This window comes from Saccostrea cucullata, unplaced genomic scaffold (assembly GCF_032062105.1).
Source record: "Saccostrea cucullata isolate Sc308-1 unplaced genomic scaffold, CSIRO_AGI_Scuc_v1 ctg6934, whole genome shotgun sequence".
NCBI lineage: Eukaryota > Metazoa > Mollusca > Bivalvia > Ostreida > Ostreidae > Saccostrea > Saccostrea cuccullata.
Window position 1 is genome coordinate 1 of NW_026931240.1, and position 21,323 is coordinate 21,323.

Consider the following 21,323-nt stretch of genomic DNA (forward strand, 5'->3'; position numbering starts at 1 on the left):
GTGGTAATCCTACTTATACATATTCTTCTCTATTAACAAGAAATTCTTAGAATCACCTGTCAGTTTTGAATACTTTTAATATTCCACAGAGCCAAAATGAATTTGAACTACCTTATATATATTGGATTCCGAAACTTCATAAGAGTCCTTACAAACAAAGATACATTGCAGGTTCCAGTAAATGTTCAACCAAGCCTCTTTCGTTACTTCTCACTAAAATATTGACACTAGTGAAGGAAAAACTTCAAGAGTACTGTACAACTATATATTCAAGAAGTGGGGTAAATCAGATGTGGATACTTAAAAATTCTAAAGAACTTTTGGACAATTTGAAATCACAAGACTTTACAAAAATCAACAGCATAAAAACTTACGACTTTTCAACTTTATACACAACAATTCCGCACGACAAATTAAAATCCAGGCTTTTTGATATCATTGACAGCTGCTTCTTCAACAAAAATGGAACTCGTAAGTTTACTTACCTCGTCATTGGTCATTTGAAAAATTATTTCGTTAAAACAGATTCTGATTGCACATATAAGTACTCTGAAGTTGACATCAAGATGCTTGAGTTTTTGATTGACAATATCTATGTGGTTTTTGGAGACCAGGTATTCCAACAATCTATTGGAATTCCCATGGGTACAAATTGCGCTCCGTTATTAGCAGACTTATTTTTATATTCATATGAAGCAGAATTTATGCAAAATCTTTTACGTGAAAAGAAGAAAACACTTGCTGTGGCCTTCAACTGGACATTTAGATATATCGACGACGTATTGTCAATTAATAATGATAATTTCCATTCATACGTTGACACGATATATCCTGGTGAGCTTGAGATAAAAGATACCACAGAGTCCGACACTTCTGCTTCATACTTGGATATTTTACTTGAAAAAGACACTAATGGTAATCTAACAACCAAGCTATATGATAAACGTGATGACTTTAATTTTTCTATCGTCAACTTCCCTTACTTATGCAGCAATATACCTTCATCACCTGCATACGGAGTATTTATATCTCAGTTGATTCGATATGCAAGAGCATGCTCTGCGTATGAACAGTTTCTTAAACGAGGTAAATTATTGACAAGCAAGTTGATGAAACAAGAATATCAACAGTCTCGTTTAAAGTCATCATTTCGTAAATTCTATGGTCGATACAATGACCTTGTCAGCAAATACAATTTATCATTGAATGAAATGCTGACTGACGTTTTTCATACCAATTGTTAGTCCATTATTTATACACTGAATTGACCACGGATTTTTTCCGTTATATCCTGATTATGACAACGAGCACACGGCGGGTGTGACCGGTCGGCAGGGGATGCTCACTCCTCCATGGCACCTGATCCCACCTCTGATGTTTCGGAGGTCCCGTGTTTGCTCTGCACTTATTTTGTATATTTGTTTAATGGACGTTGAGATTGAATACTGTTCGTTATTTCCATATCCTTCTTATATTAAAATTGCACAATTTAGGCCTATAGCGAGATCTACATTTTAAAATATCAAAAATGTTACACCCCCATTGTGACGTCATTATTTTTTAAAATGACGTACTTGTATTTCTAAATTGTTTTATCAATAAGACTTTTTAGACAAAACCATTACAACTACATGTATAAAAAATACATTAACTGATATTCGTAATATTGATGTAAAGAATTCATCCTGTAAAATTACAATTTTTCAGCGACAACTGGCGAGTAATATTACGTCTTATAGCACCATTCTGTCTTATTCATGTGTTTTGGTGGTTTAAAAATTAACACATTTTAAAAAATAAACATAGTCCGCAAAATAACACCATCATAATTTTTTGCATAAAGAATGCTTTTTAATCAAGATTTCATCTGAGAAGATTTCAAAGTGGTGTTATGATGCGGACCTATTGAAAACTGCTTTTAAGTAGTTGATTTTTAACGATTTTTCCGGAAATACGCATTCCATGCATGTTTTGGCCGCCATAAAATAGTTACACGGGGAAACATTCTAAAAATTTTGGTTTATATTTTAAGCAAGCATATATCCAACATTTATTTCCACTATAAAGTTTTGATTCAGTTGAAACTTAAATCTAAAGAAATTCTCGGGTCCAAATATAATAAGAAGTGAATTTTGTTCTTTAGTGAAATGTTTTATTTCAAGTTCATTATTACCAGAATTTTAGAACGGTCAGTGTCAAATGATGGATATCCTCTTTAGACAAGTAAACACAATAAAAATACCTTATAATATCTAATATTAGTTTTATTTTAAAATTAAAAAAAAAATAGTTTTCTCTTAAAAACAATCAATTTCATTATCTTTTTTTAATCTGTGCATAAAATATTTATAATATGAGTTCTGAAGAGACAAGGAATGTATTTGGATGAATTACAATGGGTAAATTCAATGAAGAATGTTTAAACGAAATAAAAATTCCAAAAACTATGGAATGTTTGAACTTTACATCTAAAATTTAGAACAAAGCTTAAAATAACAAGAGTATATATTTAAATCAATAAAGCGAATATATAGATATAAAACCAACACACTAAACAGTGCAATTAGATAACTTTTTAAATTTCAACGAGGTTTTAGATTTAAACTCGAATTTCCTCCATAAAAACATAAAAACTCACGACTTTGCTATAAAATTGCACATTCTTGTTTGGCGAAGATTTAGCTGGCTGTTTTCTTTTATTTCTGCTTAAAGCTGAACACGATTCGTAAAAGACATGTATCCGCCATTTTAGTTCCCGAGACTCGCTACCCTGCAGACCCATATAAATAGGGCAAGAATTAGAGACTGTTCAGTTTAATCAGTCGACACCAGTGTAGACGGACGTATGCTTTACAGGACTTGGTAGCGAGAATAATATCGTAAAACTTCGTCTAATGCAGGAAAGTAAGATACCAAATAAATTAACAATTATAGCTGTATAAGTCAGAGCAGTATACAAACAACATAGATAAACGTAACTGCAATAAAATATATACACAAAGGTAATGCAAGATAACCAGCACGAACACGGGTCGCCATTCCACGCCGATACCTGTGACAATAAAGCAGTCAGGTGTAACGAAAGCGACGAGTATACCCTAGTATTGATGTATTGTAGATAATGCTATCAAAAATGGCGTATGCCTATTTACGAGTCGAGTTCAGCTTTAAAAGCAATCCTTTTAAGCTTAGTTTATGCATCATGGATCCGTTACTTTGATTTCACTGTTTAAAAAACCGCATGTTTCATTTATTTTTAAAGCGTTTTAAAGGTAAGGGTCATATTATAGAGATACCTGTATAATTCGTTCACAGAGGAAAGTGGTCAAAACAATGGAGGTTTATTTTTTTGTGTAGTACGTGATCAAAAAATTGTGTAATGAGCCTCCTTAATTTAGAAGTATAAACGACCCCCTTTTGAAAGCATATACATGTACATCACAATAATTTTAGTTACTCCTATTACATCAACGCCCATGCGGGATTTATTTCAAAATATTGCCATTGATTTTTTTAAAGTCTGTTAAGCTTTCTTATAGAACTTTCTACGTCAACATGTTAATGTACAATTACTACACTATATACAAAATCACTATCAAGAATCACGTCATCATTTTAAGGTGTTACATGGCGTTCACATTACATCTTTGTGTTGGCTTTCCGCATATCCACACAGTCTTATCTCTCCAGGTTTGATACAGGCTTAGGAGAAGGATACGGAAATAACGAAGAGTATTCAATCTCAACGTCCATTAAACAAACTTAGGAGCAAAGACAACAGAAAGGATCCTTGATGCTGGAATATTAACTTTTTTTAATAATTGTAATAGGAGTAATGTGTCAGAACACCATTGTCATTAGTGGTTCTAAAATATTTTCAACACTCTCCTATTTTCTTATATAATCTTTTTCCCAGGTTCGTATTTTAATTTGAGATTCTGCTTGGTCTTATATCCGAGCCTGTTTGTACCTTATTTCAACACCTCATGTCAATTGTAATGAAGACACCAGTTTCAATAAACAAAACTTATTTTACATTTGTATAGAAAAACAAAAAATGGTATAAAAAATAACAACTGCAAGGTTCAACAGTCCAGCTGTTTTAAAATATTCCAACTGCAAATTTCTGCCTTGTTAAATAAAATCCCAATTTTGAAAACCCAGCAAAAACCACCCCATCCTAGCGTCTGGAAACGCTAGCCCAACCTAGCCGGGGGAAAAGGCTTATATAAATTTAAAAAAAAACCTTATTTACATTTATTTATTGAAAACCTAACTCCTTACTTTTTTATGGCCTAATAAATTTAACATGGAGCACTAGACGACGACAATTTTTGTACCAATACTTTATAATATCTTAACATAATTTCAAAGGGTGCAAACTGTTAAATACCTAATAAACCTCTATAAAAGTGAGAAAACGTACTGCTTTTTAAGATTCCCCACTAAAGTAGCAGTTACACGGGTTTTTATACTTTTTGGAAACAATAGAAAAAATCAACTTAGAATCTTAGTGGATGCACCCGAATCAAAATTTAGATAAACATTAGCCCAAAACTTTTATTGAAGCAACACATGCTTTTCCCTGAGAATGTTTGTAAACATGCTAAATATAAACAAATGTATTAGGGATAAGGCAGTATACACATATATGTATGAAAACAATGATAATTACATGTTATTACTCAAATACAAGGCATAAATGCATAGAAGAAAATCCATTCCTGCTACATCCCCCTTCTAAAGACATAAATGAGTATATCATTTTATTCATAATTATAATTAAATCTATAGCAGGAATGAATGAATGAAAAGAAAAAAATCCAATTAAACAACAAAGCTAAAATAGAAGTAAAAAATATCATTTAACAGTTAACATTAACTTTACACTGTCACTTGTCAAACTACAATGTATATTTTCTCACTGTTGGCACCGATTGCCTCCCCCCCCCCCAGTCTTCCTGTGATCACGATGTTTTCTCCCTCTTGGATCGGGCAAACCTCTGATCGAACGATACAGTGGTTTGCTTTGCTAATATGGGACCGGCCTCACGATTGAGACTGTTTTTTTCTTTTCAAAGCGGCCTCGCATTCGAAATCTGTCTCGGGCTTCAGACACTGGTGCCAAGGGCATCAAACTATTTTGCGGATCTTTATAGCATAGATTCCTAACTGTGGTGTGAGTGGATTCCACGGCGCTTTGATGTCTGAGGCGCGCATGCCGAGTCACCTGTCCCCTCCTCTTACTAGCATAATGACAGTGCATTTATATATTTCAATATTTGGCTCATGGACTTCTGTCCAGTGTGTTCTGCACGCTTTGTAGCTCCCCAACCACGTCTCGCATCCCTCTACGTTACATGTTATTCCCCTCTCCTGCCACAAGGGGCATATGTCACAGTTAAGTTTCTCTATTTCCTCACGGGTGACAAAAATGTCCAATACGGCCATGAAAGCAACCTATCAAAATCAGTGTACAACTAATATTAGAATTTTCTTTTCAAAACAAATCAAGTATACCAAAGTAATATCGGAGTATAGGAATAAGGTTCAACAGTCCAGCTGTTTTAAAATATTCCAACTCTTTTATATTACCATGAAATAATAGATAAGATCAATTTCCAAATGTTAATTACACACATTTGAGATTACAAATCATTACAAATAATACTTTTGAAAATATGTTACTTTCAAATAACAGATAATTTTTGAAAAAAAAATCACTTATCTGAAATAATTGATATTAAAGTGATGGTTAGTAGATCTCCCTGGGTTTAATTCTTCTCCCAGTTCTTGTTTTTACAGGAGATCTTTGCTCAGGGTGCACAAAAGGACTAATTGGAAGTGGTTCTGTTGTTTCGCTCAAGGTTCCATAAGAAGTTTGGTGTTCGTTATCTTCCAACCAATTAACCGTTCACGGTAGCTCAGTCTGTAGAGCCCTCGCTCCGTGATCGGGAGGTCGTGAGTTCGCATCTCGGCCGCGACCGACCTAGTCGTTAGAATGGGTAGCAACTGTTCCCTGGCCATGCGCTCGGCACTTTGAAGTAAAAGTTGCGGGTCCTTCGGATGAGACATTAAAAACCGAGGCCCAGTGTCAGCTGCAGGCGTTGGCACGATAAAGAACCTTCACTGCTCAATGGCCCTGAGTGCCGAGTAAATGTCTAAATTTGAAGCCTTTCACCGGCATCGGTGACGTCTCCATATGAGTGAAAAATTCTCAAGAGGGACGTTAAACAATATACAATCAATCAATCAATCAATAAAATGAAAGGTCTTGCCACAAAGAACATATATGTGAAATATGAAGTCCTAATAAATGTATCTACTGTACAAAAGTTGTGGCAAAGGTAATAGTTTTTGAAAAGTAGGCCAAACTCCAAGGTCAAGGTGAAAGAATAAAAGTTTTTGGTATAGAAGGATATGGAAATAACGAACAGTATTCAATCTCAACGTCCATTAAACAAATATACAAAATAAGAGCAGAGCAAACACGGACCTCCGAAACATCAGAGGCGGGATCAGGTGCCATGGAGGAGTGAACATCCCCTGCCGAAAGGCCTTCACGCAAGGATTACATATATGAAGTATGAAAGCCCTAGCCCGTACCGTTCAAAAGTTATGGTCAACAATGTTAAAATCTTTTCATAAGTTCGGTAATTTCTAAGGTCAAGGTCATAAGGTCAAAGTTGTTGATATCAAATGAAAGGTCTTGCCACAAAGAATATATATGTGAAATACAAAAGTCTTAGTATCTACTGTTCAAAAGTTTTGGCAAAGGTCATAGTTTTTTAATAGTAGGCCAACCTCCAAGGTCAATGTGAAAGGGTCAAAATTCTTGGTATCCAATGAAAGACCTTCACACAAGAATTACATATATGAAGTATGAAAGCCCTAGCCCGTACCGTTCAAAAGTTATGGTCAAGGTTGAAATTTTTTCCATAAGTTCGGAAATCTCCGAGGTCAAGGAGATCTCCAAGGTCAAGGTAAAAAGGTCAAAGTTGTTGGTATCCAATGAAAGGTCTTTTCACAAAAAACATTTATGTGAAATATAAAAAAACTTGTATCGACTATTCAAAAGTTATGGCCAAAGTTAAAGTATGAAATTTTTTGTGTAAAAGTGGGTTAAACTTCAAGGTCAAAAGGTCAAATTTGGTGGTACCCAAAGAAAGGTCTTATCACAAGAATTACATATGTGAAATATGTCAGAGCTCTACTAAATCAAAAGTTATGGGCAAGGTTAAATTTGTGACGGACGGACAGACTGACAGACTGATGGACAGACGAATGAGATTTAATGTCCCCTCGCTTTCGCGAAAGCGGGGGAAAAAAATAAAGAACACACACACATATACGTACCCTCCATCTTTCTTAAAGATCTACAATGATTGCTTTCTTCTAAATATGATTTTTTTATTTCTATTTTTTTTTTAATATGTTATCAAACATTAAACGGATAAAATATGAATGATTTCTCCAATTGTCCATTAAAAGTTACGTTTATAAATAATAAATTGTATAGTAGAACTAAAGAAATTTGAAATCTAACTACTCCCTACTCCCACCAAAACGGAAGGAGGGGTGTATATATTTGTCTTTAAAATAAAAGTCCTTTCATGTCATAATATACCAATCTTTTTTTTTCGTATTAGCTCCCTTTCTCCAGTCGGCGTCTTGTAACCGAGCGAGGATTTAATGCATTTAAAATCAGATATAAAACTATTGTTACATGTATACACTTCTAAATAAGTATACTTCCCTTAATCATTTCTTGGTTAAAACAAACAAAACAAACAACCAAAAAAAAAACAACAACAACAACAATAACAACACACATACTTTTTTTATTTCATAAATTTTATCCAGTTCTTTTATTTATAGTTCTCTTCTTTTCCCAATTTTTTTTATTTGCTTGGACTTGATTTGCTTTGGAGTATTTTTATACATGTTGTATATCTGGGTTTTTTTTTCTTATCTATCAGGGAATGAATCTCCTCTCTTATTTTCCTGACTGTGCGTTTTTTCGTGATTATCCATACTATCATAATCTCCGAATATTAAATGACAATATCCACATTGATACATTGGGGGGGGGGGGGGGGGGGGGGGGGGGGGGGTAGATGAAAATGTTACGTTCTTACTGATCTGAGGGTTGCTATTAGACTACTCAAAAAATAAATATTTAGATATTTTTATACGATTTTCACTGATGTTATTTTTCAATGACAAATTCTATTGGTTGTCAGCTATCATCCGTAAACAACAGTCTGTTACCAAGAGAGATTTCGAAATAGTCTTTTTTTAAAAATACATATACAGAGTATAATAGACTCACGAAATCAATAGAATAAATAACAGTCGACATTTGAATTAACGAATACAATTTTAATTTCTTTTCTTTCTAAATTTAATCTGATAATCCATTGTTTAATATAATCGACATATTCAAAGAAAAAAAGAAGAATAAAAATAAAATAAGTATATCAATTTTTCATTGAGGTCTATTTTTTTATTCAATGGTTATAGGATCCTTCGTACACTTTCTTTGTTTGTTTTTTTTAATTTCTTTTTTTCTAAATTTAATCTGATAAGCCATTGTTTAATATAATCGACATATTCAAAAAAAAAAAAAAAAAAAACAAAAGAAGAATAAAAACAAAATAAGTATATCAATTTTTCATTGAAGTCTATTTTTTTATTCAATGGTTATAGGATCCTTCGTACACTTTCTTAGTGTGTGTGTGTTTTTTTTTTTTAAATAAATTGGTTATAACCTGTCAAATATCAGTAAAAATTATTCTCTTTTTTTAAAGTTATCATCCATGAATTAAAATTATAAAATTAATGTATATAAGACAGATTATAACATATTTATTTTATTTACTTTAGTGTAAATCAGAATCATTCCACTATATACAAAAGATTTCCCATATTACATGATCACATCAAGTAACAACACTTTATTTTGTTATTTCTTGTTTCATTTCATTTTTCTTTGCAATAATATAAACGTAGATTCATTTCATCAGTCTCCTCATTCATTTCATCAGTCTCCTCATTCATTTCATCAGTCTCCTCATTCATTTCATCAGTCTCCTCATTCATTTCATCAGTCTCCTCATTCATTTCATCAGTCTCCTCATTCATTTTACAACCATTCTTTCATGAAGCCTTTTTCCAACTTCACATATAGTTTTAATAATAACACAAACAAAATATTATCATTTTGATTTCAACATTTTTATTCTTTTTCGCGATATTACAATGTATACGCGATTCTTTTCTTCTTTCTACAAACTAAAAACAAGACATATAGTACACAATTGAATATATGTATGTGTGTTTGTGTTTGTGTGTATGTGTGAGAGTGGGTGTGTGTGTGTGTGTGTGAGAAAGAGAGAGGATGTATATGTATATGTATGACGGAGTGTGTGGGTGAGAGAGAGAGGGAGAGAGACTCACATTCATTTTTCTCCTCATTTTTTTCCATAACTTCTACCGTCATTGACCCGTTTCTGAAATGTTTTTTAAAGTAATGTTTACTGTATTTGAGTAGTTAAGTCAGTAGCTGAGAGAGAGAGAGAGAGAGAGAGAGAGAGAGATTTGCTTACTGTTCCTCCTCAAAGGTGCTATCGTTCAGTAGTTGCACCAAACTATCCGAACTATAAAATAATAATAACATTTTCTCAATACCGTCAGACTACATATAATTTCTATAAGATTATTATGTTCCCCAAACGAAGTTGGGGAACATATTGTTTTTACTCTGTTTCTTATTATTATGTCGCCCCGAACGAAGTCGGGGACGACATATTGATATTGTACGCATGTTTTTTTTTATCCAGGCTGTTTCTCGGAGATGGCTGGGACAATCTTCCTGAAACTTTCCTCAAAGGACGATCACTGGTTGTAGTTGTGCAGTGAGGTCGTTCAGTTCCAATATGTCTACCGTTGCCATGGAAACCTGTAAAAAGCGACAAATTTTGTCCGAGAGTGTTCTCTCTGGTCCCTAAAACGTTCGTCATGAAACTTTTCTTATTTTAAGGATTAGTATCTGTAGTTCTGCAACTCGTATTTAAAATTTTCATATAATCGATTATTGCCATGGAAACCAGGTGAAAGTAAAAATTCTTTAATTTCGATTTTCTCAATAACTACTCAGGCAATCGTTTTGAAACTTTCAATGTTTATTTCTTGCAATGTGTCAAAGTGATTTCTACTTTCAAAATAATTGTAATGAGTCGCTCACGGTTGCCATAGAAACGAAACAGAAAAAAAGATTCAGATGTACACATGTGTTCTCCAAGGTCTAGGTCAAAGGGTCAAAGTTCGTCGTATCCAATAAAAGTTCTTTTCACAAGGATTACATATTTGAAATACGAAAGCCCTAGTACTTACCGTTCAAACGTTATGGCTATTTACTATGTTCAAGACGACCCCCCCCCCCTTTTTTTGAAGCACACAGCCAAGTAGAATACACAGATATAACATATACAACTTACAAGTAACTTTTTGAAATCTTCATTCATAAAATTCAGTTCCCGTCATGTGATATTTTGCCATCATTCATTCTCCTTCTGTTTTGTCTCTTGAATTTATAAATATTTTATTTTATCTATATAAAAAAAAATAACGATTGTCAGCTGCATTTATTATCATTTCGCGTTTTCTTGTATATCTATCACTTGTATATTATTCATTTCATTAGATAGTGCAAGTATAAATTAAAAAATTGGTACGTCATTTCCATAGTTTTTATTCATTCATAAATTCTTTGATCCGCTCCTGATGGTTCGCAAAGCCTTGATCACCACTGTATACAAAACATTCATCTCGCCGAAAATGTTCATGATTCCGCTAAACTGAGAAAGTTTACACATGATTTATCATCTCATAACACACATCAGGGTCCGCCGTCATGAAACTATGAGAATTCTCAAAAAAATTCTCAACTCATCTCTTGAGAATTACTCAGCTGAGATTTTGAGAATGAAAGAGTTTAAGGTATTTTTATTTTTCTCAACTTTTTATGACGGCCGCTGAGTCTGAGAATTTTGGATTTGAGAAATGCTTGAGAGCATTCTCAGACTTAAGAATGTTTTATGATGGGGGACCCAGCTCTCTGCAATGCAGAAATGCTCGAATTGAAGGGGAAAATTCAGGAGTTATTGATGAGAAAAATTCAGGAGTTATTATGTCGCCCCGAACGAAGTCGGGGACGACATATTGATATTGTACGCATGTTTTTTTTATCCAGGCTGTTTCTCGGAGATGGCTGGGACAATCTTCCTGAAACTTTCCTCAAAGGACGATCACTGGTTGTAGTTGTGCAGTGAGGTCGTTCAGTTCCAATATGTCTACCGTTGCCATGGAAACCTGTAAAAAGCGACAAATTTTGTCCGAGAGTGTTCTCTCTGGTCCCTAAAACGTTCGTCATGAAACTTTTCTTATTTTAAGGATTAGTATCTGTAGTTCTGCAACTCGTATTTAAAATTTTCATATAATCGATTATTGCCATGGAAACCAGGTGAAAGTAAAAATTCTTTAATTTCGATTTTCTCAATAACTACTCAGGCAATCGTTTTGAAACTTTCAATGTTTATTTCTTGCAATGTGTCAAAGTGATTTCTACTTTCAAAATAATTGTAATGAGTCGCTCACGGTTGCCATAGAAACGAAACAGAAAAAAAGATTCAGATGTACACATGTGTTCTCCAAGGTCTAGGTCAAAGGGTCAAAGTTCGTCGTATCCAATAAAAGTTCTTTTCACAAGGATTACATATTTGAAATACGAAAGCCCTGGTACTTACCGTTCAAACGTTATGGCTATTTACTATGTTCAAGACGACCCCCCCCCCCCCTTTTTTTTGAAGCACACAGCCAAGTAGAATACACAGATATAACATATACAACTTACAAGTAACTTTTTGAAATCTTCATTCATAAAATTCAGTTCCCGTCATGTGATATTTTGCCATCATTCATTCTCCTTCTGTTTTGTCTCTTGAATTTATAAATATTTTATTTTATCTATATAAAAAAAAATAACGATTGTCAGCTGCATTTATTATCATTTCGCGTTTTCTTGTATATCTATCACTTGTATATTATTCATTTCATTAGATAGTGCAAGTATAAATTAAAAAATTGGTACGTCATTTCCATAGTTTTTATTCATTCATAAATTCTTTGATCCGCTCCTGATGGTTCGCAAAGCCTTGATCACCACTGTATACAAAACATTCATCTCGCCGAAAATGTTCATGATTCCGCTAAACTGAGAAAGTTCACACATGATTTATCATCTCATAACACACATCAGCTCTCTGCAATGCAGAAATGCTCGAATTGATGGTGGCATGTCAGATTCGTTTTTCGGTAGAACCTCTAAAATGAAAGTGAAAGAGGGAAATTTCAGAGTTCCCACTGGCGTTACAATACACAAAATAATTCGGCTGATCTTCTTCATTAATTACATTTCCCAAGCTTTTATGATAGGAAAGATACTGCCAATTTACAAGTATGAGGCTCAGTTCAGTACACCTGCCAGATTTCGTTTATGCAAGTCTGCAAATTGAGGAACTTGTAATTTTCCTGCACTACTTTCTTCTCCTACCGATTCTAAAAATAATGAGAGGGATGTACCGAATTAAGGTCTTCCGTTTCCAATGGAAAGGACTGATATAACTCAAAGGTTTTCAAACTTAGCTTATGGACTTTTGTTTTAGTGATGATAAAAATGAAAGTCTTGTCTAATACGGGGCGACATATGCTATTGCTTGCAAGCAGACTTTCTAGTTATTATTATGTTCCCCAAACGGAGTTTGGGAACATATTGTTTTTACTCTGTTTCTTATTATTATTATTATTTTTTTTCTTATTTGTTCTCCGGTACTTTTTTGTCCGCGAGTGTTCTCAGAAACTGTTCACCCAACTGAGCTAAAACCTTTTTAGGGTTAATAGGTGTGTAGTGTAGGTGTGCGGAACGAAGGTCATTTTGCGCGCATACGCCTGCACGTGCGTGCGCGTGAAATGAGTGAATTGACTGATATACGTAATATAGCTATAACTTTTACATTTTTTGATGAAATGCTTTGAAACTCATTACATAAGGATATATTAATAGTGTTAATAATATGACACTGTCAAATTAGCAAGAACTCACGCGCATGCACGTGCGCTGCAATCTGATTGGCTGAAACAAAAATCTCAATATCTCTTTTGTTTTTCAACGAAATGCTTTGAAATCTTAAACATGGTCATGAATTAGAGTATCCTACAACATAATGTAGAAAAAAAATTCATGAAATCACGCGCATGCACGTGCGCTGCAATCTGATTGGCTGAAACTTTAAATGGCTATATCTCCTTTGTTTTTTGACAAAATACTTTGAAATTTAAAACATAGTCATGCATTAGGATATCCTGCAATATGATATACAAAAAATTCAAGAAATCACGCGCATGCACATGTGCTGCAATCTGATTGGTTGAAACTTTAAATGGCTATATCTCCTTTGTTTTTTGACGAAATGCTTTGAAATCTAAAACATAGTCATGCAATAGGATATTCTACAATATGATTTAGAAAAAAAAAATTGAAATCACGTGGATGCACGTGTGCTGCCATCTGATTGGCTGAAACTTGAAATGGCTATGATTCCCTTGGTTTTCAACCAAACAGGATTGGAATTAGAACATAGATAGATATAAGGGCCTCCTACAAGAAGGTATGGTAATCATGCACGTGCACGCACGTGCGTGCATTTAGAATGAGTGAAAGTAAAAATACACTTGAAGGAGTGATATTTAATACTTTTGGACTAAATGCTTTAATATATAACGTAAATCTTAATATATAGAAAGTGTAGACAAGATTATATGATCACTACGCACGTGCATTCACATGGGCACGTGTGCAATGTTAGAATTTGAATATAATTGGTATCCTTTTGGGAAAACGTTGTTAAAGTCAAAATGCACAGATATTGTCCTATTTAATAAGGCTTACAGGGAATATGGCACCAAAAGGGAATTGGGGAGCGTTTGGGGAACATCTGTAACGGTCCCCGTTACAATTAGCACTAGTTATGTTCCCCAAACGGAGTTTGGGAACATATTGTTTTTACTCGGTTTCTTATTATGTTCCCCAAACGAAGTTGGGGAACATATTGTTTTTACTCTGTTTCTTATTATTATTATTATTTTTCTTCTTCCTGGGTACTTATTTGTCCGGGAGTGATCTTGTAAACTATACATCCGACTTAGGTGAAACCTTTTTAGGGTTAGTAGGCATGTTTTGTAGATTTGCGGAACGAAGGTCATTTTGCGCGCACGTGCTTGCAAGAGCGTGCACGTGCAACATGTGAAATGACCGATTTAATTGATATAGGCGTAACTTTTTACATTTTTGATGAAATGCTTTGAAACTTATAATATAAGGATATATTAGTAACATAGACAATATGACATGGTCAAAATTGCAAGATCTCACGCGCATGCACGTGCGCTTCGCTCTGATTGGCTGAAACTAAAGTCTCAAAATCTTTCTTGTTTTTTGATGAAATCCTTTGAAATTTTAAAGATAGCCATGCATTAAGATATCCTACAACAAGATATATAACAATTTTCATGAAAACACGTGCATGCACGTGCGCTGCAATCTGATTGGCTGAAACTTTAAATAGCTATAACTCCCTTGATTTTCAACCAAACAGGATGGGATTTGGAACATAGATAGATATAATGGACCTTTACAAGAAAGTATGGTCAACATGCACATGCATACACGTGCATGTACATATGCTGCAATCTGATTGGCTGAAACTTTAAGCAGCAATAACTCCCTTGATTTTCAACCAAACAGGATGGGATTTGGATTATAGATAGATATAATGGACCTCTACAGGAAGGTATGGTCACCATGCACATGCATACACGTGCGTGTACATATGCTGCAATCTGATTGGCTGAAACTTTAAACAGCAATAACCCCCTTGGTTTTCAACCAAACAGGGTGAGATTTAGAATAAAGATAGATGTAATGGACTTCTACAAGAAGGTATTGTCACCATGCTCATGTATGCACGTGCGTGCACGTGAAATGAGTAAAATAAAAAAAATACACTTGAATGAGCGTATTTTTTTTAATACTTTTGGATTATATATATAGATTCTGTAGACAATATGATATGGTCATTACGCACATGCATTCTCACGCGCACGCGTGCAATGCTAAAATTTGAATGAACTTGGTACACTTCTGGTTAAACGTTGTTAAAGTCTCAAATGCATAGAGTTTGTCTTATTTAATGAAGCTTACAGGGGATATGGCACCAAAGGGGAGTTGGGGAGCGTTTGGGGAACATCTGTAACGGTCCCCGTTACAATTAGCACTAGTTATTATTATTATTATTCTTTTTTTTCTTCTTTGTTCTCCGGTACTTTTTTGTCCGCGAGTGTTCTCAGAAACTGTTCATCCAACTAAGCTAAAACCTTTTTAGGGTTAATAGGTGTGTAGTGTAGGTGTGCGGAACGAAGGTCATTTTGCGCGCATACGCCTGCACGTGCGTGCGCGTGATATGAGTGAAATGATCGATATACTTAATATAGCTACAACTTTTACATTTTTTAATGAAATGATTTGAAACTCATTCTATAAAGATATATTAATAGTGTTGATAATATGACACTGTCAAATTAGCACGAACTCACGCGCATGCACGTGCGCTTCGCTCTGATTGGCTGAAACAAAAATCTCAATATCTTTTCCGTTTTTTTACGAAATGATATGAAATTTAAAATATAGGCATACTTTAGGATGTTCTACAATATGATATATAACAATTGTCCTGAAAGCACGCGCATGCACGTGTGCTGCAATCTGATTGGCTTAAACTTTAAATGGCTATAACTCCCTTGTTTTTCATCCAAACAGGATGGGATTTAGAACATAGACACATATTATGGACTCCAACAAGAAGGTATGGTCATCATGCACATACATGCACGTGCGTGCATGTGCGCTTCGTTCTGATTGGCTGAAACAAAAATCTCAATATTTTTTCTGTTTTTTGACGAAATGCTATGAAATCTAACATATATACATACTTTAGTATGTACTACAATATTATATATAACAAATATCGTGAAAACACGCGCATGCACGTGTGCTGCATTCTTATTGGCTAAAATTGTAAATGGCTATAACTCCCTTGTTTTTCAACTAAACAGGATGGGATTTAGAACATAGACAGACATAACAGACTCCTACAAGAATTTTATAGTCCTCATGCACGTGCATGCACGTGCGTGCACGTGAAATGAGTAATATTAAAAATACGCTTAAGTGAGTGTATTTCTTAATACTTCTGGATTAATTGATTTGATATTAAGTATATTAAAATATACAAATAGTGTAGACAAGACGATATGGTCATTAAGCACATACATTCAGATGAGCACGCGTGCAATGCTAAATTTAAAATATTTTTTGTATTCTTCTTGGAAAACGTTGTTTAAGTCTAAATTGCATAAAGTGTGTCTTATTTGATAGCCTTGCAGCGAATATGGCACCAAAAGGGAGTTGGGGAGCGTTTGGGGAACATCTGTAACGGTCCCCGTTACAATTAGCCCTAGTTCTTATTGTTATTATTATTATTTTTCTTCCTGGGAAAATCTTTTCCGCGAGTGATCTTGTAAACTACACATCCGACTTAAGTGAAACCTTTTTAGGGTAAGTAGGCATGTTATGTAGATTTGCGGAATCAAGGTCATTTTGCGCGCACGTGCTTGCAAGAGCGCGCACGTGCAAAACTTAAAATGACCAATATATAATGGATATAACCGTAACTTTTCTATTTTGTGACGAAATGTTTTGAAACTTATAATGTAAGGATATATTAGTAGTATGCACAAGATGATATGGTCAAAATAGCAAGATCGCACGCGCATGCACGTGCACTTCGCTTTGATTGGCTGAAACTAAAGTCTCAATATCTTTTAAGTTTTTTGATAAAATCATTTGAAATTTTGAACATAGTCATACATTAGGGAGATCTACAGCCTGTAATATAAAATTTATCATGAAAGCATGTGCATGCACATGTGCTTGCAAGAGCTCGCACGTGCAACACGAGAAATGTCCAATATAATTGATACAGACGTAACTATTTAAATTATTGATGAAATGATTTAAAATTCATATTATAAGTATATATTAGAAGGATAGACAAAATGACATGGTCAAAAAAGTAAGATCTCACGCGCATGCACGTGCGCTTCGCTCTGATTGGCTGAAACTAAAGTCTCAATATCTTTCTTGTTTCTTGTCATAATCCTTTGGAATTTTGAACATAGACCTACATTATGAAGATCTACAGCGTGATATATAAGAATTTTCATGAAAGCATGCGCATGCCCGCGTGCTGCAATCTGATTGGCTGAAACAATAAATGGCTATATCTCCTTTGTTTTTTGACGAAATGCTTTGAAATTTAAAATATAGTCATGCATTGGGATATACTACAATATGATGTAGAAAAAAAAATCATGAAATCACGCGCATGCACGTGTGCTGCAATCTGATTGGCTTAAACTTGAAATGGCTATAACTCCCTTGTTTTTCAACCAAACAAGATGGGATTTAAAATATAGATAGATATAAGGGACTCCTACAAGAAGGTATGGTCATCATGCATGTGCACGCACGTGCGTGCATTTGGAACGAGTGACATGAAAAATACTTTTGAAAGAGTGATTTTTCATACTTTTGGACTGAATCTTTAATATATTGTATATTAAGATATGTAGATAGTGTAGACAAGATGATATGATCATAACGCACATGCATTCACATGCGCACGGGTGTAATGCTAAAATTTGAATTTAATTGGTATCCTTCTGAGAAAACGTTGTTAAAGTCAAAAATGCACAGAGTTTCTCTTATTTAATGAAGCTTACAGGGAATATGGCACCAAAAAGGAGTTGGGGAGCGTTTGGGGAACATCTGTAACGGTTCCCGTTACAATTAGCACTAGTTACACTTGACGTTAAAAAAAGAAAACCCACTCTTCTACGCTTATGATCTCCATCACAAGACGGCTGAAAATAAATCATTACAATAATCAGTAAATGAAAGATAAAGTAAATCCATATGTATATATATTTAATAAAGAAATAAACGTTTAAGAAAATTATGTATTGGCTTAAAGGAATCCCAATAATTTTTTTTTTTAAAGAAAAGTATAAAATACTAACGGCGGACGTCGTGGTGCGTTCGGCGGTCTAAAAGGAAAAAAAAAGATATCTATTTGTATGATCTAACTATTTATCTATCTGACTATATTTTAATAATACTTTTGTGATCCTTTTTTCTGCGTAATTTTATTTTTTCCAAAATAAAAAAAAGGGATTAGAAATACTCTTGTAATATACTAACCCATTTCTGTTGGACTTTTTCCCCACCGGACTAATAAAAAATATTTAAAACAAAATTAATTTTTGTTTCCCCTTTTTTTTCTCGTTAAGTACGTAAAAAATAAATAAAAATGAGGAAATTATTAAAGTAAGGATTAAATTAATACACTCACGAAACATCAGGCGTACTGAAATAAAATTTACAGACTAAATGTAAAAAAAATTAATAAATTATAAAAATTAATAAAGTGTGAGTACAAAAAAAAAACACTAAATTTCTTCACACGTAATTATATAATCTCAATACCTGAAAAACGTTTTCCTCTTATGTAAACGTAAGGCCATTCTAAAAAAAAATATTCACATCTCAAGTAAATGATTCATACTGATTTAATTTAAAATTAAAATAAAAAATAAGCAGAAAAACGGTAACAAAACCAAAAAAAAAAGAAAAGAAAAAAAAATAATAACTCACGGACACTCCATAGTTTTAATATCCTCCATGATATAATTCAGGAGTTTCAAAATCTCCTCTCTTTTTTCACAAGTGCAACTTAAAAAAAAAAATTAATAAAATAGTTTTCTTTAAAAAAAAAAAAAAAAAAAAAAAAATTCGCAAAAGTTTTAATGAAAATACACTAACTTGTATGATGCCATCCTGATTGGAACCAGAGTGAAGTTCTGAGGTGTTTCCCTCAGTTTGAGTGGAACCACAGTGAAGTTCTGTGGTGTTTCCCTCAGTTTGAGAGGAACCACAGTGAAGTTCTGAGGTGTTTCCCTCAGTTTGAGTGGAACCACAGTGAAGTTCTGTGGTGTTTCCCTCAGTTTGAGTGGAACCACAGTGAAGTTCTGTGGTGTTTCCCTCAGTTTGAGTGGAACCACAGTGAAGTTCTGTGGTGTTTCCTTCAGTTTGAGTGGAACCAGAGTGAAGTTCTGTGGTGTTTCCCTCAGTTTGAGTGGAACCACAGTGAAGTTCTGAGGTGTTTCCCTCAGTTTGAGTGGAACCAGAGTGAAGTTCTGTGGTGTTTCCCTCAGTTTGAGTGGAACCACAGTGAAGTTCTGAGGTGTTTCCCTCAGTTTCCCTCAGTTTGAGTGGAACCACAGTGAAGTTCTGAGGTGTTTCCCTCAGTTTGAGTGGAACCAGAGTGAAGTTCTGAGGTGTTTCCCTCAGTTTGATTGGAACCACAGTGAAGTTCTGAGGTGTTTCCCTCAGTTTGAGTGGAACCAGAGTGAAGTTCTGTGGTGTTTCCCTCAGTTTGAGTGGAACCAGAGTGAAGTTCTGTGGTGTTTCCCTCAGTTTGAGTGGAACCACAGTGAAGTTCTGAGGTGTTTCCCTCAGTTTGAGTGGAACCAGAGTGAAGTTCTGTGGTGTTTCCCTCAGTTTGAGTGGAACCACAGTGAAGTTCTGAGGTGTTTCCCTCAGTTTGAGTGGAACCAGAGTGAAGTTCTGTGGTGTTTCCCTCAGTTTGAGTGGAACCAGAGTGAAGTTCTGTGGTGTTTCCCTCAGTTTGAGTGGAACCACAGTGAAGTTCTGAGGTGTTTCCCTCAGTTTGAGTGGAACCAGAGTGAAGTTCTGTGGTGTTTCCCTCAGTTTGAGTGGAACCACAGTGAAGTTCTGAGGTGTTTCCCTCAGTTTGAGTGGAACCACAGTGAAGTTCTGAGGTGTTTCCCTCAGTTTGAGTGGAACCAGAGTGAAGTTCTGTGGTGTTTCCCTCAGTTTGAGTGGAACCACAGTGAAGTTCTGAGGTGTTTCCCTCAGTTTGAGTGGAACCAGAGTGAAGTTCTGTGGTGTTTCCCTCAGTTTGAGTGGAACCAGAGTGAAGTTCTGTGGTGTTTCCCTCAGTTTGAGTGGAACCAGAGTGAAGTTCTGTGGTGTTTCCCTCAGTTTGAGTGGAACCACAGTGAAGTTCTGTGGTGTTTCCCTCAGTTTGAGTGGAACCAGGGTGAAGTTCTGTGGTGTTTCCCTCAGTTTGAGTGGAACCACAGTGAAGTTCTGAGGTGTTTCCCTCAGTTTGAGTGGAACCACAGTGAAGTTCTGAGGTGTTTCCCTCAGTTTGAGTGGAACCAGAGTGAAGTTCTGTGGTGTTTCCCTCAGTTTGAGTGGAACCACAGTGAAGTTCTGAGGTGTTTCCCTCAGTTTGAGTGGAACCAGAGTGAAGTTCTGTGGTGTTTCCCTCAGTTTGAGTGGAACCAAAGTGAAGTTCTGAGGTGTTTCCCTCAGTTTCCCTCAGTTTGAGTGGAACCACAGTGAAGTTCTGAGGTGTTTCCCTCAGTTTGAGTGGAACCATAGTGAAGTTCTGTGGTGTTTCCCTCTGTTTGAGTGGATCCATAGTGAAGTTCTGAGGTGTTTTCCTCAGTTTGAGTGGAACCAAAGTGAAGTTCTGAGGTGTTTCCCTCAGTTTTTATAAGAAAAAAAAAATAACCATGTGATTCTTATCATTGTTTGGGTAGATATTTTAAAAATAACTTTTCATACAATAACTATAGCAAGAGGGTGTAACGAATTTTGAAATCATCACCTTCTAATGAGATCACTGTAACCTGACATATTTTTCACAGTCATACGGGTCGGTACGATGATATTTCCAGATTATCTCATTAATGATGTCAAACTTAATCAGTGAAACAAATTTAACCATGTCATTTGACGACAGTATCAAATTTTTCCATTCATTTCAACCGATTTCTATTTCACTCGCTTATCTGATACAAACGTACTTAAATTATTCATATTTTCTTTCCTTTTTTCCTTTTAAATAATTTTACTGATGATCTTAATGTAAAGGAAATTGTCATGTTGGACTAAACAAACGAAAGTATTCAATGTCCAGGTATATGTACATTCTCTATTTCTCAATCTCCCTTTCTCGTAAAATATCACTAAAATCAAGTAAAAAATAATGCATTCC

At 34.8% G+C, this 21,323-nt stretch overlaps 2 protein-coding genes across 2 annotated transcripts; both read right to left on the reverse strand.

Annotated features, from left to right (window-relative positions):
* Positions 1-9,140: 9,140 nt before the first annotated feature.
* LOC134231917 (uncharacterized) lies at positions 9,141-18,998 on the reverse strand. The gene is made up of 9 exons (XM_062713871.1): positions 18,890-18,998; positions 18,722-18,760; positions 18,588-18,602; positions 18,437-18,466; positions 18,256-18,282; positions 18,067-18,099; positions 9,609-9,659; positions 9,460-9,512; positions 9,141-9,178 (listed from the first exon to the last, which is right to left on the reverse strand). The coding sequence occupies exons 1-9, from the start codon at positions 18,916-18,918 to the stop codon at positions 9,141-9,143; spliced, it is 315 nt and encodes a 104-aa protein (XP_062569855.1). The 5' UTR covers positions 18,919-18,998.
* Positions 18,956-20,744, reverse strand: LOC134231918 (uncharacterized). The gene is made up of 3 exons (XM_062713872.1): positions 20,658-20,744; positions 19,058-20,575; positions 18,956-18,967 (listed from the first exon to the last, which is right to left on the reverse strand). Exons 1-3 carry the CDS (start codon positions 20,742-20,744, stop codon positions 18,956-18,958), a joined length of 1,617 nt encoding a protein of 538 aa, XP_062569856.1.
* Positions 20,745-21,323: the final 579 nt, after the last annotated feature.